Source organism: Globicephala melas, chromosome 10 (assembly GCF_963455315.2).
Source record: "Globicephala melas chromosome 10, mGloMel1.2, whole genome shotgun sequence".
NCBI lineage: Eukaryota > Metazoa > Chordata > Mammalia > Artiodactyla > Delphinidae > Globicephala > Globicephala melas.
Genome location: NC_083323.1, coordinates 61,426,812 through 61,442,710, shown reverse-complemented (window position 1 = coordinate 61,442,710; position 15,899 = coordinate 61,426,812). Strand labels below are relative to the sequence as shown.

The 15,899-nt window shown below is 44.1% G+C and overlaps 1 protein-coding gene across 9 annotated transcripts in view; it reads left to right on the top strand.

Moving 5' to 3' along the window:
- The first annotated feature begins 1,778 nt into the window (after positions 1–1,778).
- SLC4A8 (solute carrier family 4 member 8) overlaps positions 1,779–15,899 on the top strand; it is an 84,089-nt gene continuing 69,968 nt past the window's right edge. For 2 of the 9 annotated variants that reach the window (XM_060307030.1, XM_070046532.1), the window contains exon 1: positions 1,779–2,003. In XM_060307030.1, coding sequence (XP_060163013.1) covers positions 1,959–2,003 — 45 coding nt within the window. In that variant the 5' untranslated portion in view covers positions 1,779–1,958. Of the gene's footprint in view, positions 2,004–2,222; positions 2,361–2,396; positions 2,532–15,899 lie in introns of those variants that run through there. The other 7 variants (XM_070046534.1, XM_070046533.1, XM_030835029.2 and 4 more) reach the window with 6 other exon arrangements.

The following is a 15,899-nucleotide window of genomic DNA, read 5'->3' as shown; positions in this document are numbered from 1 at the left end:
GGGGCCACTCTTTGCTGCGGCGTGCAGGCCTCTCATTGTGGTGGCCTCTCTTGCTTCGGAGCACGGGCTCTAGGCGTGTGGGCTTCAATAGTTGTGGCACTTGGGCTCAGTAATTGTGGCTCGTGGGCTCCAGAGCACAGGCTCAGTAGTTGTGGCTCACGGGCCTAGTTGCTCTGCGGCATGTGGGATCCTCCCAGATCAGGGCTCAAACCCGTGTCCCCTGCATTGGCAGGCAGACTACCAACCACTGTGTCACCAGGGAACTCCCTGTATTTTATTTTAGATTTCTCTGCATCTTCAGTGCCATTTGGGCTTGTCCTTAGTAGGTGTTCAATTTGTTTTTGGTTAGACTGAATTAAAAGCACATATATTCACTTATGTATTTAGAAATTATGTATATATATTTATACAACTTGTATAACTTACATATTTATAGCTATGTTCTATGTGCCCAGCATTCTTTTGAGGCTCTGTGAAGTATACAGAAGGGCATAGGAAAAATAATTTTGCCTTCAAAAACTTACAATATTATAGTAAGCTAAAGTCAACATTTAATGAAAGTACTTAACCACAGCATGGTAACTGCTATAAGAAAGTTATGGGGTGCTATGAAGATTCAGAGGAGGGAGTGATAACATCTCTTAGGGGTGTTGGGGAGAGTTGAGGTTTCTTGGAAGAGGTAGCCTTTGAGACTAACTTTGAAGGATGATTAAGATTTAGATGGGCAAAAATGGGGGTGAATTCCAGATTCAAGGGACAGGATTAGTGAAGTGATGAATTAGGGAAGAGACTGTGGCAATGAACACTAAGAAACAGGACCAAGGCCTTAAACCAGAGACCAGGAACATGGTTCTGCCTCAGGGACACTGAAGCACAAACTTGTTTCAGATTTTCGGGCCAACACAAGGAGTGGTATGCAGGGGTTGAAACTTTAACATGCACCAACCATACTATTTTCCCCAGATGTAGCTTCTTTGGAGGCTGATTTGCAACTGTTCTTTTTCCTTTAATAATGTGGACTCACCTACAGTCTGATAGTGGACATAAAGCAAAAACCCCTTTTTCCTCCTCTTGGGGACAGAGAATTGGCTGGATCATGGCCAGCCTCTCTTTTCTTTTAAACCCAAATCAAACTGAATGTGTTACTCATGGGTTTCTAACCTTGCCTTAGATCAGTAGTTCTTCTGTTGTTAAATAATTTGCCTTAGATCATTTCTCGGAAAAGCTGGAAGCATTTCTGTGGCATTATTTCAACAATCATCCTTAGCTCAACTCTGTGCTTGTACTGCCAACCTGAGACCCAGGGAGAAGACCTAAACTGCAGTGAGTCCATGGAGGGGATCGGATCACTGCCTGCCTGCTTCTCGTTAATACTCTTTAAGCTGACCGCTAGCTCGAGGATTAACAAGTAATTTTAGAAGGCCCTTCCCCCTCACCCTCAGTTCCTTCCTTCTGCAACCCCAAGGGATGGTTCCCCAGAATTTAAAAATCAACACCCAAAGAACAAAATCACGATAGACAAAACCGACACTTTCTCAGTTTTCAAGGGTCAGGTGCATCTACAAATAGAACCACGAAATTTTCAATCTCTAGCAAGCAGTCGGAAGGACCTTCAAACCCAGAGGCCCCTGAAGGGAGGGAGGCGGTTTCCATGGCAACCGGGCCCCGGAGCGGTTGGCTCTCCCGGCTCCCTCCTCCTCCTCCTGGTAGTCCAGGGTACCGCCGGACAGCGGCCTCCGGTGCTCCGCGCCCTGATTGGCCGCACAGGCCGCGCGTTGATTGGCTGCGGCGAGGCCTCGCGGGCCGGCGGCTATGGAGGAGGCGGCCGCGGTTGATGGTTGACTGCTGGCTCCAGGGTAGGGGTCGCCGCTCGGGCGATCTCCTCAAACCTGACCAGAGTGCTTGGACTGCTGACGTTCGGCCTGGAGCCCGCGGGCGAGACCTAGTTGGGCTCCGCCATGCGGGCCGGGAGTAACGAGCCGGACGGCGTCCTCAGCTATCAGGTAGGGCCCCGCCTCCCGCCCCTCCCCGGGGCTCAGCCTCCTCATCCTCTGCCCACCCTCCTTTCTCTGCCCCCGAGTCGGGGCTCCGCAGGCCACTCCCTGAGGGCGAGGGGAGGCCAGCTCGGGACACCAGGGGGCGCTCGGGGCGGTCGGGGATCGGGCCCGGGCTGCGAATGGGTGACCTTGGGCCAAAAGGGGGAGCCGCATCCTTTGCGTGGCCGGCTGAGGAGCCCTGACGGCCCGCGGCCGGTGACCTCTGTTCTCCTCGGATCCTCCTTGCTGGGAAAGAGGCTGGCTTCTGGCCTTGCCGTGTCCTGCTGGAACGTGGCAGAAAGGGTAGCCAGGGACCTTGCTCTGGTGAGGCATGTCTCCTCTTTGTGTTTTTCTTTCAGGGGGTTTCTGGTTCCTCACTGGCTCAGAGGAAGAGCTGGAAAAGACTTGAGGCTGAGACCAAACCCTAACCCTTGTCAGTGTGGTCAACTTTATGACTCCCTCCATCCCGTTGCACAGCCAGCTGTCAAGTTCTGGGTAGGGAAGTGGAAACGGGCTGGGGAAGTATTAAGGGGTCAGGAACAGGTGTTTATTTAAAGGAATGAGGAAACTAGGTGTAAGTAGCTGATAACCCAACTGTTGGGGTGGCTAATGTAAGGTAAAGCATTGGACTAGGGGTCAGAGACTGTAGGTTCAAATCCTACATCTGCCTCTCACAGGCTTTGTGACCTTGAGTAAGTCACTTGCCTCTTTGAACCACAGTTTCCGCATCTAGCAAAATGGGAATGATATTATCGGCTTTGCTTACCTCACAGGGTGATTTTGTGGACGAAATGAGGTGCTGTTTGTGAAAGAGCTCTGTAAAATGATGTTTATTGTGTGGCAACCAGTATAGGAGTGGGAGCTCATTGAATTCTCACTCCCCCCTTTCCTGTGCCCATCACGTGACGATGTGGTTACTGCTCTGGAAAGAGGTGTTGAAGGGAGGTCAAGTCTGAAGTGGAGGGCTGTGAAGAGAATGATGGACCTTCTCAGAAGGATGACAGGTCTTGAAACAAGGGTCATGTTGACGTCAGGATGGTTTCTGTAAAGAGGCAGAGAAAACTTGAGTTTGTAGCAAAATGGGTATCACTGACTCACTCCTCTTCTTCCTGGTAATAGTTTACTACTAGATGATCCCATTGAGTGTGTCTGTGTGTGTTTGTGTGTGTGTGAATAACCATTTTAATCAGTCACACAAATAAATGTATTATTTATAAACTGTGATGCGTGCTTAGAAAGGAAGATATGCAGTGCTGTGAGTGTATATCACAATGGTTCCAGCTTTGGTCTCAGATCACAGATTTTGCTAAGGAAGAAAATTTGGGCAAAGATCTAAAGAATAAGTGTCAACTGAGGGAAGAGGGAGATCAAAGGGCTTTGGAGACAAAGAACAGCAGAGGAGGCACATCTGGTTAGAAGACCTGAAAGAAGGCCATTGTGGATGGAGCCATAGGGAGCAATGAGGGGAATGGTGTGAGATGTACTCTGGGGTCATAACATAGAGAGAGAGAAAGAGAGAGGAGCCAGAGAGAGAATGAGAGCTAATGAGATCATGATTACATTCTCCTCCTGAAAGATTTCTCTGGCTGCAGCAGGGAGAACAGGCTGGAACGAATGTGAGGAGACAGTGTCCTTAACATGCAGAATGTGTTCCAGTTGTATTGTCAAGATCATAATAACCCCCAGGCTTCTGTTAGTGCTCTGTGAAAATGGTAATTCCTGAGTGCTTCTGGGATAGGACAGAAAATAATTATCTCTTTTATATCTAGTTCATGAAACTTTTGTGGGCAGTGGGGTGATGAGAGAGCAAAGAATAGAGTGGAAACAGCAGGACCTCGTAAAGGCTGAGTCAGGTGATGGGCAAATGGGTACTTGAGATATAGGGTGGAAAAGAAACAAGAGTAGAAGGAGGAAAGGAAATGGGGGTGACTTGGGGGAGACACAGTCAATCGATTGAAAATTACCAACTAAGCCTCCTGTGTGCCAACTGAGCTGTGTGGAAGGGAGCGGGCGTTGCAAAGTGAGCAGACTGTGTAACTTGGTGTAAACTGAGATTCCAGGCATCACATCTAAATAACCTAAGTCTAGGCTGTTTTCTCTGGTTTGGACTACTGTGCTGGCTCCTAACAGTTTCCTTCTGCTCTTCCTTCTACAGTCCACTTGCCCCATGGCAGCCAGGGAGAGTTTTTTTTTTTTTGGCTGTGTCGGGTCTTCGTTGCTGCGTGCAGGCTTTCTCTACTTGCGGCGAGCGGGGGCTACTCTTTGTTGCAGTGCGTGGGCTTCTCATTGAGGTGGCTTCTCTTGTTGTGGAGCATGGGCTCTAGGTGCACGGGCTTCCGTAGTTGCAGCACGTGGGCTCAGTAGTTGTGGCATGCAAGCTATAGAGCACGCAGGCTTCAGTAGTTGTGGCTCACGGGCTCTAGAGCTCAGGCTCATTAGTTGTGGCACAAGGGCTTAGTTGCTTTACGGCATGTGGGATCTTCTCAGACCAGGGGTTGAACCCGTGTCCCCTGCATTGGCAGGCGGATTCTTAACCATTGCGCCACCAGGGAAGTCCCAGAGAGGGCTTTTTTTAAAAAAAAAATTAACTAATTAATTAATTTATTTTTGGTTGCGTTGGGTCGTCATTGCTGCCTGCGGGCTTTCTCTAGTTGCGGTGAGCAGGGACTGCTCTTCCTTGCAGTGCGCGGGCTTCTTGCTGGGGTGGCTTCTCTTGTTGTGGAGCACGGGCTCTAGGTGCGTGGGCTCAGTAGTTGTGGTTCGCGGGCTCTAGAGCACAGGCTCAGTGGTTGTGACACATGGGCTTAGTTGCTCTGCAGCATGTGGGATCTTCCCGGACCAGGGGTCGGACCCATGTCCTCTGCACTGCCAGGTAGATTCTTAACCACTGCGCCACCAGGGAAGTCCCCCAGAGAGAGCTTTTAAAAACACAAATCAGATGTCATATCCTATCTGGAAACGCTTCAGTGGCTTCCCAGTGCACTTTAGAATAAAATCCAAACTCCCTATTGTGGCCTACCAAGCTTCATTGTGACCAGGGCCTTGCCTACCCTCCCTGACGACCTCTCCTCCACTCTCTCACCACGCACCCCTGCACTGGCTATCTTACCGTTCCTTTAATATGACCAGCTCCTTCAGGCCTCAACAGCGTTGTTCTTGTCATTCCTGTGGACATTCATCTACCTGGGCCTTCTCGTGACTCAACTCAGATGCCCCCTCCTCAGGGTGGCTTTCCTTGGCCTCGACTTACAGTTAATCTCGTTCATATGATTCTGCTTTCTTTTCTTAATAGTATATATAACTTATCTGGAGTGTTCTTGTTTTGATTTCTTGATTACTATCTTTTCAAATAGAAGCTTCATGAGGGCAGGGACCAGGTTGAAAATCTTGTCATCTGCACAGTGCCTGGTATAAAATCTGTGCTCAGTTGCTGAGTGAATGAACGACTCTCTTGTATCCAAAGTCAATGTACTTCTCTTTAAGGCGCTCCTGGTCTTGTCAGTATCAGCCCAGAGCCTCAGACGGCCATTGCTCTATTACACGGAAGCTCTCCTTTCCCTGCTGCTGTGCCTTCGCTCAGGTATTCTAGCTGGAAAACTTTTCCCCGCTTCTCCACCTAGAATATTCCATTGGAATCTTTAACGTCTGGCTCCACGTCATCATCAGAATTTATCACTCACTCTTTTTTGCTCACAACCACCACCACGTGCTATAACTTCTTCCATCCCTTACTTGTGGAATCTACATGTTCATCTCTGCTGCTAACCTGCCAGCTCCCTTTCATGTTGTTGGTTGTGTAACTTGTTTTGAGTGCTTGCCACGTGCCAGGTACGCTGCCAAGTGCTTTCCATGCATTGTCTCCTTGAATTCTCTCAATAACCCTGAAACTTACATGCCCTTATTATGCTTATTTTCCAAATGAGGAAACCAAGATGTAGAGTGGTTAAGTAACTTCTAAGAAGTGGCAGAGCTGGCCGTCTCTAAAGAAGTGTCCTTCATCACTCTACATTACCGTGGCTTGTGTCTCTGACACCTGGACCGGTGACTGATTAAAAATGAGCACTTAAACGTGTTTGGGAAGATACGTGTGGCAAGGTGTACAAAGGATGTATTAGAGTGGGAAGAGCTGGAATGAAGGAGGCCAGCTAGGTGGCTATTGGTGGAGTTTAGGATGAGTTAATGAAGGCCTGCATTATTGAATTTTTTTTTTTTTTTTTTTTTACGGTACGCGGGCCTCTCACTGTTGTGGCCTCTCCCGTTGCGGAGCACAGGCTCCGGACGTGCAGGCTCAGCGGCCATGGCTCACGGGCCCAGCCGCTCCGCGGCATGTGGGATCTTCCCGGATCGGGGCACGAACCCGTGTCCCCTGCATCGGCAGGCGGACTCTCAACCACTGCGCCACCAGGGAAGCCCTGCGTTATTGAATTTTGATGAGATCTCCGGAGGTGGTTATTGCAATTTTAGGAGTCGGTGAGCTCTTAAAAGGGATAGTAAGAGTGGAAGGAGATCAGAAAGCTTGAGGGAGAGCTCCTAGTTTGGACTGGAACTAGGGACAACTTGTAGCTTCAAAATTCTCCCGATCAGCACTTTCAGAACTGAGCAGAAAGAATTTTTGGAAGAGAAGGCTGGAGAGGTTGAAACCAGAAGCACTTGAGCCAAGTGGTGCTGGGAAGCGCAGGGAGGTTCAGAGAGGGTGCAAGTGGTGGAGAGGGGAGCAAGTGAATTTGGGCAATTACTAAGGCTTTTATGTGAATCAGGCCGGCTTAGAACGGGAAATTTTGAAGAAATCTTCAGAATAACAAATCCTGGTGAATGACTGATAACTGGGAAGCTTGGCAGATGGGAAGAGAGTCACACTTTATGTTTTAAAGTAGACCTGAAAAACTCTCAGAGGCTAGTGCTCAGCGGCCCTGGCACGTGTTTGTGCTCAATAAATATTTGCTGAGCGAACGAATGGCTCTGTAGAGAGCGGATAACTTTTCTGAGGGTCATGGTCAGTTCATGGGAAGCAGTCAGTATGTATTTGCTGAATGTTACTGAACAAAAGTATCAATCAGAGCAGCTTCTCCTGTTACTGCCTTGCAATGTACAATCCGTCCGCCTCCAGCCCCTCCCCACGCACTAGGTGTTCCTTTCCTGTGTGGGAATTGGGGAACATGTGAGCATTCTCTTTATCTGGCATCACCAGTTCTACTGGGGAGCTTCAGTAGGAGAGGTGTGGACTTTCCTGCCAAGCAGAGAATTGAGGCAGGCTGGGGGGACAATTCAGTTTGCAAATTTACTTCCTTCTGAACTTGTAGATAATTGTCTTAGCTCATGGTTTGCCTTGGCAGGGTAGACAGGGCTCTCAGTTAAGCCTGCCACAGTGGTAATCAGGACACAGAGGAGCAATGTGTTCTAAATCTGCTGCTAGGTAACAGCAGCAAATCTGAGATAATGGAGAGGTTGGTTGTGTCCTGTAAGGTAGTAACAAGTTTACTCTGGTTTTGCTAGTTAGAAAGCCATTAATGTATGTATTAGTGTCTATTGCTGCCCTAACAAATGACCGCAGATTTACTGGCTTAAAGCAACACAAATTGATTAGCTTACAGTTCTGTAGTTCAGACGTTCAGCACAAGTCTCACTGCGCTAAAATCAACGTGTTGAACGGGGCTGTTTCTTTCTGGAGCTTCTAGGGGACAATCTGTTTCCTTAATTTCTTCAGTTTCGTGAGGCTGCCTGCATTCCTTGGCTTGCAGTTCCCTTCCTCCACAGTCAAAACCAGCAACACAGCATCTCTCAGACCCTGCTTTTGTCATCAAACCTCGTTCTCCAGCTGCACTCTTCTGCCTCCCTCTTCCACTTTCAGGGATCCTCGTGACTACATTGATCCCACTGGATAATCCAGATAATGTCCTTATTTTAAGGTCCACTGATTAGCAACCCTGTTTCCGTCTGCAACCTTAATTCCCCATTGCCGTGTAAGGTAACGTATTCATAGGTTCCAGGGATTACGATGTTCAAGTCCTTTGGGGGCCGTTATTCTGCCAACCACGATGTGCTAGCTAGTAAGTTGTATGGAACAGGAGTGACTCCAAGTAGGGTTCAATAAAAAAGTCACTGAGAAACCAGAGCCACTTTGGAATTTTAGGCCCCTAGCAGACTGCTGAAGTGTCAGAATAGGAAGCTCATGGATGTTCAGGAGCTCACGGCCACTGAGAGGGGGTCTAGAACAGCTGCATACATCCTCATGGAACCCCTTTTTCTTGCTATAGGTTGGCAGCGTTCATTGAGGAAGTCATGAGGGTATTAGAGAGTTGGGGATCTTTGGGTCAGATTCAGTGATGGGCTCTACAGGGGGTCAGAACTCATGGGCTTTCTGGATGAAGAGGGAGTTGGAAGTGAATAAGGAGATGGAGAAGTATTGGAATTCTGGGCAGTAAAGGCAGTGTGAAGTACAAGGATTTAAGAAGGTAATAATATGACGATCTTGAGCTGTTTTCACTGTGGACATTAATCCATGAGTAGGTGACCAGAGCTCTCTAAAATGACCAGGTTCTTTGCTTTTGGCAATGTTAGTGTATGATGTTAATGCATTGTAGTATATAATGTTAATACAGAGAGACTTGAGTTGACGTTCCTCCTATCTCACTTAACTCTTGTGAGATCTTACTTAGCCTTGATTTAGGACTGTTGTGCGGATTAAGTGAGGTAAGATGTGTAAAGCACAATGCTAGGTATACAGTAAGTGCTCAGTAAATATTTGTTCCCAGTACTAATTGTGGTGACTTAGTTTGTTGATTAGAAACCCTGGAAGTCACTTCTGTATTTGTTGATTTAAAATGATTGTATATCAGAACTCAATAAGTACTTGTTGTTGTTGGGTGGGTGGGGTAGGAGGGTGTTACCTGAAACCATTGGATAAAAGATGAAAGGGTGGGACTTCCCGCGTGGCGCAGTGGTTAAGAACCCGCCTGCCAGTGCAGGGGACACGGGTTCGAGCCCTGGTCCGGGAAGATCCCACATGCCGCAGAGCAACTAAGCCCATGTGCCAAAACTACTGAGCCTGTGCTCTAGAGCACGTGAGCCACAACTACTGAAGCCCGCACACCTAGAGCCCGTGCTCCGCAACAAGAGAAGCCACTGCAATGAGAAGCCCGTGCACCTCAATGGAGAGTAGCCCCCCGCTCACCGCAACTAGACAAAGCCTGCGCGCAGTAACAAAGACCCAACGCAGCCAAAAAAAAATTAATTAATTAATTAAAGAAAAAAGATGAAAGGGGCTTTGGAGGTGAAAGAGTCGAGACTGCTTGCAGGAAGGGAGGCTGAGATGAGCCTGGCAGTACTACCACCCTGCAGGTTCAGAGTGGAGCCGCAGCGGGGGGTCAGGGAGAGGGCTCAAGGTGGGCTCCACTGCCTGCTGCTTCTCCCTCTCCTGCAGCCTCTGTGTCTGCTTCAAGGATCTGGGGCCATTATGTAAGACTCAGCCCCACCGGTGCCTTTTAACTTGTCCATTAACTGTAAGTGAGAATCTGGTCTGCTACTCAGCTATAATTCATTCATTTGTCAAGGCTTATAACAGTGCTTTCTTTCTCATGATGTGCCTTGCAATTTCAATGTTTTAATGTGTATTTAACCCTCTGAGTTCTTTTTATCTTACTTAGTCCTTCCGGTAGGCACCCAAGTCAATACACATTTACATAGTGGGTCATTCTCATGAGCCAGTGAGACATACAGAAACAGGGTCTTTTCTCTAGTTCATCCTTCTTTCCCTTTCTCTTTCCCTCCCTCCCTCCTTTCCTTTTTCTCCTAAACTTATACAGTGTGGTTCTTATGATTCTAATATTTTCTGAGTCACAAGCTCCCCTGAGAATCTGATGAAAGTTATGGACCCTCTCCCAAGAAAAATGCACCCTCACACATAATCTTCTGAAGCCCATTCATAGGAACCCTGGAAATCCATGGTTAAGAAATCCTCTCAGCCATAAATAATGACGGTATCAGAGGAAGTAATAATCAACTGGTGAGGAATCTGCAGCAAGCACAGACCAATGAGCCTTGATGTTCCTTTCTTTTCATTTTTTATGATTTTAAGCAAACTTTAATATATTTGAAATTTATGGAACATTTTAAGCATATACCAAAGTAGAGAGACTTGAAGTACACCATGACCTGGCTGCAACAATGAACAAACAACCTATCTTGTTTCGTTTATGGGTCTACCCATTCTCCAGATCCCAGACATCATATAAGTAAGTATGTATCACTTGAGATTAAGGGCCCTTTTTTTAAAAAAATGACATAATCACCATATTACAATACAGGCATACCTTGGAGATATTGCAGGTTCAATTCCAGACCACCACAATAAAGTGAATATTGCAATAAAGCAAGTTGCACAAATTTGCTGGTTTTTCAGCACATATAAAAGCTATGTTTATACTATACTGTAATGTATTAATTGTGCAATAGCATTATATCTAAAAATGTACATACCTTAATTAAAAAATACTTTATTGCTAAAAAATGCTAACCATCATCTGAGCCTTTAGCAAGTCATAATCTTTTTGCTGGTGGAGGAGCTCGCCTTGCTGCTGATGCCTACTGATGGGCCAGGATGGTGGCTGCTGAAGGCTGGGCTGGCTACTGCAATTTCTTAAAATAAGACAACAATGAGGTTTGCCACATCCATTTACTCTTCTTTCCAAGAATGATTTTTCTGTAGCCTTCAATGCTGTTTGATAGCATTTTACACACAGTAGAACTTCATTCAAAATTGGAGTCAGGGGCTTCCCTGGTGGCGCAATGATTGAGAGTCCGCCTGCCGATGCAAGGGGTGAGGGTTCGTGCCCTGGTCTGGGAGGATCCCACGTGCCACGGAGTGGCTGGGCCCATGAGCCATGGCCGCTGGGCCTGCACGTCCAGAGCCTGTGCTCCGCGACGGGAGAGACCACAACAGTGAGAGGCCCGTGTACCACAAAAAAAAAAAAAAAAAAAAATGGAGTCAGTCCTCTCAAGCCCTGCCACTGCTTTATCAACTAAGTTCATGTAATATTCTAAATCCTTTGTTGTCATTTCAGCAATCTTCATAGCATCTTCACCAGGAGTAGATTCCATCTCAAGAAACCACTTTCTTTGCTCATCCGTAAGAAGCAACTCTTCATCTGTTCAAGTTTCATGGTGAGATTGCAGCAATTCAGTCCCATCTTCAGGATCCACTTCTAATTCTAGTTCTCTTGCTATTTCCACCACATCTGTGGTTACTTCCTCCTCTGAAGTCTTGAACCCCTCAAAATCATCCATGAGGGTTGGAATCATCTTCCTCCCAACTCCTGTTAATGTTGATATTTTGACCTCTACCCAAGAATCAAGAATTTTCTTAATGGCATCTAGAATGGTGAATCCTTTCCAGAAGGTTTTCTATTTACTTTGCCCCTACCCATCAGAGGATTCACTATCTATGGCAGCTACAGTCTTATGAAATGTATTTCTTAAATAATGAGACTTGAAATTCAAAATGACTCCTTGATCCATGGGCTGCAGAATGGATGTTGTGTTAGCAGGCATGAAAACAACATGAATCTCATTGTACATCTCCATTAGAGCTCTCGGGTGACCAGGGGCATTGTCAATGAGCAGTAATATTTTGAAAGGAATCTTTTTTTCTGAGCAGTAGATCTCAACAGTGGGCTTAAAATATGCAGTAAACCATGTTGTCAGCGTATGTGCCGTCATCCAGGCTTTGTTGTTTCATTGATAGAACACAGGCAGAATAGACTTAGCATAATTCTGAAGGGCCCTAGGATTTTGGGGATGGCAAATGAGCATTGGCTTCAACTTAAAGGCACCAGCTTCATTAGCCCTTCACAAGAGTCAGCCTGTCCTTTGCAGCTTTGAAGCCAGGCACTGACTTCTCCTCTCTAGCTATGAGAGTCCTAGATGGCATCTTCTTCCAATAGAAGGCTGTTTTGTCTACACTGAAAATCTGTTCTTTAGTGTAGCCACCTTCATCGATTATCTGAGATAGCTAGATCTTCTGGATAACTTGCTGCAGCTTCTGTAGCAGCAGTTGCTGCTTCACCTTGCACATTTATGTTATAGAGACGGCTTCTTTCCTTAAACCTCATGAACCAAGCCCTGCTAGCTTCAAACTTTTCTTCTGCAGCTTCCTCACCTCTCTCAGCTTTCATAGAATTGAAGAGAGTTAGGACATTGCTCTGGATTACATTTTGGCTTAAGGGAATGTCGTGACTATTTTGATCTCCTATCCAGAACACTGAAAGTTTCTCCACATCACAGTAAGGCTGTTTTGCTTTCTTATCATTTGTGTGTTCACTGGAGTAGCACTTTTAATTTCCTTCAAGAACTTTTCCTTGGCATTCACAATTTGGCTAACTCTTTGGTGTAAGAGGCCTAGCTTTTGGCATATCTCGGCTTTCAACATGCCTTCCTCACTAAGCTTAACCATTTCTGGCTTTTGACTTAAAGTGAGAGACGTATAACTCTTCCTTTCACTTGAACACCTAGAGGCCATTGTAGGGTTATTAACTGGCCTAATTTCAGTATCGTTGTGTCTCAGGAAATACGGAGGCTTGAAGAGAGGGAGAGAGATGGGGAACTGCTCGTCAGAACACAGACAACATTTATCGATTGTTTGCTGTCTTAAATGGGCATGGTATGTGGTGCCCCAGAACAATTACAATAGTAGTATCAAAGATCACTGATCACAGATCACCATAACAATATAATAATAATGAAAAAGTCTGAAGTATTGCAAATTACCAAAATGTGACACAGAGACATGAAGGGAGCAAATGATGTTGGAAAATGGTGCCAATAGTCTTGCTTCATGCAGGGTTGCCACAGACCTTCAATTTGTAAAAAATACAATATCTGTGAAGTGTAGTAAAGTGAAGCGCAATAAAATGATGTACTCCTGTATTATTATTTTACTTAAAAACTGACAGTAATTCTTTAATATAATCATACACCCATCCAGTTGATTAAATTTCTGTTAGCACCTTATAGTTTTTTAAAATAGTTTTTTGAACCAGGATCCAATCAAGGGCCACACATTCACATTCAAGCCTGACCTTTCAAATGCTGTGGCTGATGGTGTTTGACAATGGCTCTGTTTTCTTTGGCAGGACAAAGAAAGTGGATGAACATTTATTCAGTGACTTTAGACTGTGATTAACCAGTCTAAACTAGGGAAACAAACAACAAGTTGATTTTCAACCTGAATATTTTAGATGATCGACCTTACTCTTTATATTTTGCTTTTATAGTCTTAGAGTCAAGAAATCAGTCATCCCTCCCTCTGCACCACAGCCCCGCTCCAGATTCCTGCTGTGTTCTATGCTGTGTGAGGTGTCTGTGGACAGTACTAAGCATTGTAATTAATTGGTCCCTGCCCTCCAGATATTACAAACCTGTGGGGAAGCCAACATGAAAAATTACTCGTATATACGTACATAGGTATACATATATGTGAAGTTTTATGAGGAAATATATGATCATATGAGAAAGAGTTAAAAAAACTAATAAATATTTACTCATCAAAATGTATTGGATACCCACCACATACTGGACATTGTACTAGGTGCTAGGTACATAGTGGTGAACATAAGACACAGTACCTACCCTCCTGTAACTTATAGGAGCACAGGCTACTTACAGTGGTAAGCTACTGTATTAGGCTCTAGGAGAACAAAAAGATGAAAATATGTGACTCCTGCTGTCAGGAAATTCACAGATAACAAATAAGTCTAAAATAAAGGTAAGTTTTTTCCACCTAAAAGTTATTCTTTAGAAAGGACTTGACTTATTGTATGAGAGTCTTTACAACTTAGCTGGAAGTGAAACTGACATGCTCTGGGAGGTTGACTCAAAGCATCTATGGTAATGAGGAAAACATTGATGTTAAAGATGTATCTGACGATTTTGAATAACATTACTTTATAAAATGTGAGAAAAGTAGTATTTCTAAGTTAACATATTGTTTTATGTATCTGTAATCGTTTGTAAATATTTCAGTATGAATACTAAAAGATAAGGATTCTTTAAAAAAATAAGCATAGTACCACCTAAAGAGAAAATAATTTCTTTAATATCATAAAAGATAAACATTTCTGATTGTCTCAAATGTCATAACTTTAAAAATTACTTTATAAATAACTAAAAATTATTTTAGTTAGTTTAAATCAGTATTCAAATTAAGTCCACATACTGAGATTGGTTTGTTGTCTCTTTTAACCTATTGGTTTTGCCTTCCTCTCTCTCTTTCTCTTCTTGCAATTATTTATTTTAAAAAAGGTGGTGGGGAGAGGATTTGTTCTATAGCTATAGTTTTCCACAGTCTGGATTTTGCTGATTATACTCCTGTGGTATTTTTTTCCCACTGAACTCTGTTTCTTTGTATTTTCGGTAAATTGGTATTTGGATTTAGAGTCTTGATCAGATTCAGGGACAATTTATTTGGTGAGATTACTTCATGCGTGGTGATAAGGTCTCCCATTAGGAGGCACACAGTGTCTGGTTGTCTCTCTTTTTGTGATATTAGTGGCCTTGAAAATCAATGCAGTCCATTAGGGATTGCAAAATGGCGATGTTCTAATTCTAACATTCCTTCTTCACTTATTCTTTTCTATAATAAGAAACTTCTCTCATCTACTCTATGGTACCACTCTATGGTACAATTTAAATAGGAAAGTCGGGATAAATTTTTACCATTTTGCAAAATAATGAGTTGGTTTGCTAGTATTATCCTCCAATGTTGACCAATTAGCTAATTTTTAAAGTGACATGGTGAACTCATGGATTTAAACATATTTGATATATTCAATCTGTTACAGTTATTACCCTTACTGATGTTCACATTGTCCTGTTTTTGGCAAGGGACCTCTCTAAGTTGGATCCTGAGCCCTTTTGACACAACCCTCGTTGTCTTTGAATGTCTTTTAAGAGAAAATGGCATTTTAAGAGACCACAATCTAGGTGCTAATGATACTTATTACTATTGGCTGATCATTTTTTCTAGGCCTTTAGTCTGGACGGAGCTAGGAAATATAAATTTACAAATTTTAAAGCATTTAAAGATATATCATTGTTGATACTTCCAGTGCTTCCAATTCAAATTCAGGACTATGTGTCCTGCAACCGTATCTGCTTTCACACCTTCTGAGAACCCCAGGTCTCAATCACACTGAGAGTGCCAGAAAGTTCACATAATCACTCATTTATTTTATCTCACAGTACACAACAGTCTCAGAAAAATAACACCAACACTACAACCAACAATATGACAACTAAAAAGCAGTTTAAGATCTTTTCAAATGCTTTTTGTCCTTAGGATATATGTCACTGAGAACGTTCTTAGGATATATGTCACTAAGAACGTTCAGTGAGTTATAACTTTATGGTATAAAGTTACTTGGAATAGTTATGCCATCAGTTTGGCACTTGTTTTCATTTTGTTTTTGATTCGTGGGAATTGCTTTTTAAAATGTAAAATTTTGGGTTTTTTAAAATTAATTAATTTTGTTTTAAAATTATGTAAAAAATGTGCAAAATAAGTTATCTTCAAAGAAATTTAGTTTCTATCCTTATCTTCTTTACCCCATTCCCTCCCTCCTCTGTAGGTAACTATTTAAAAACATCTTTTACGGCTCGCTCATTCTTCCTATGTATGTTTTTAAGTGTAAGCAGATGTTTTTATTCCAACACCCTTTGTTAGATAAAAGTTAGCAAATTAAACAGTTTCCTCCACCTTGCTTTTTATTTAGCTTTTAAATTTATTTATTTATTTATTGTTTTGCGGTACACGGGCCTGTGCACTGCCGCGGCCTCTCCCGTTGCAGAGCACAGGCTTCGGACGCGCAGGCC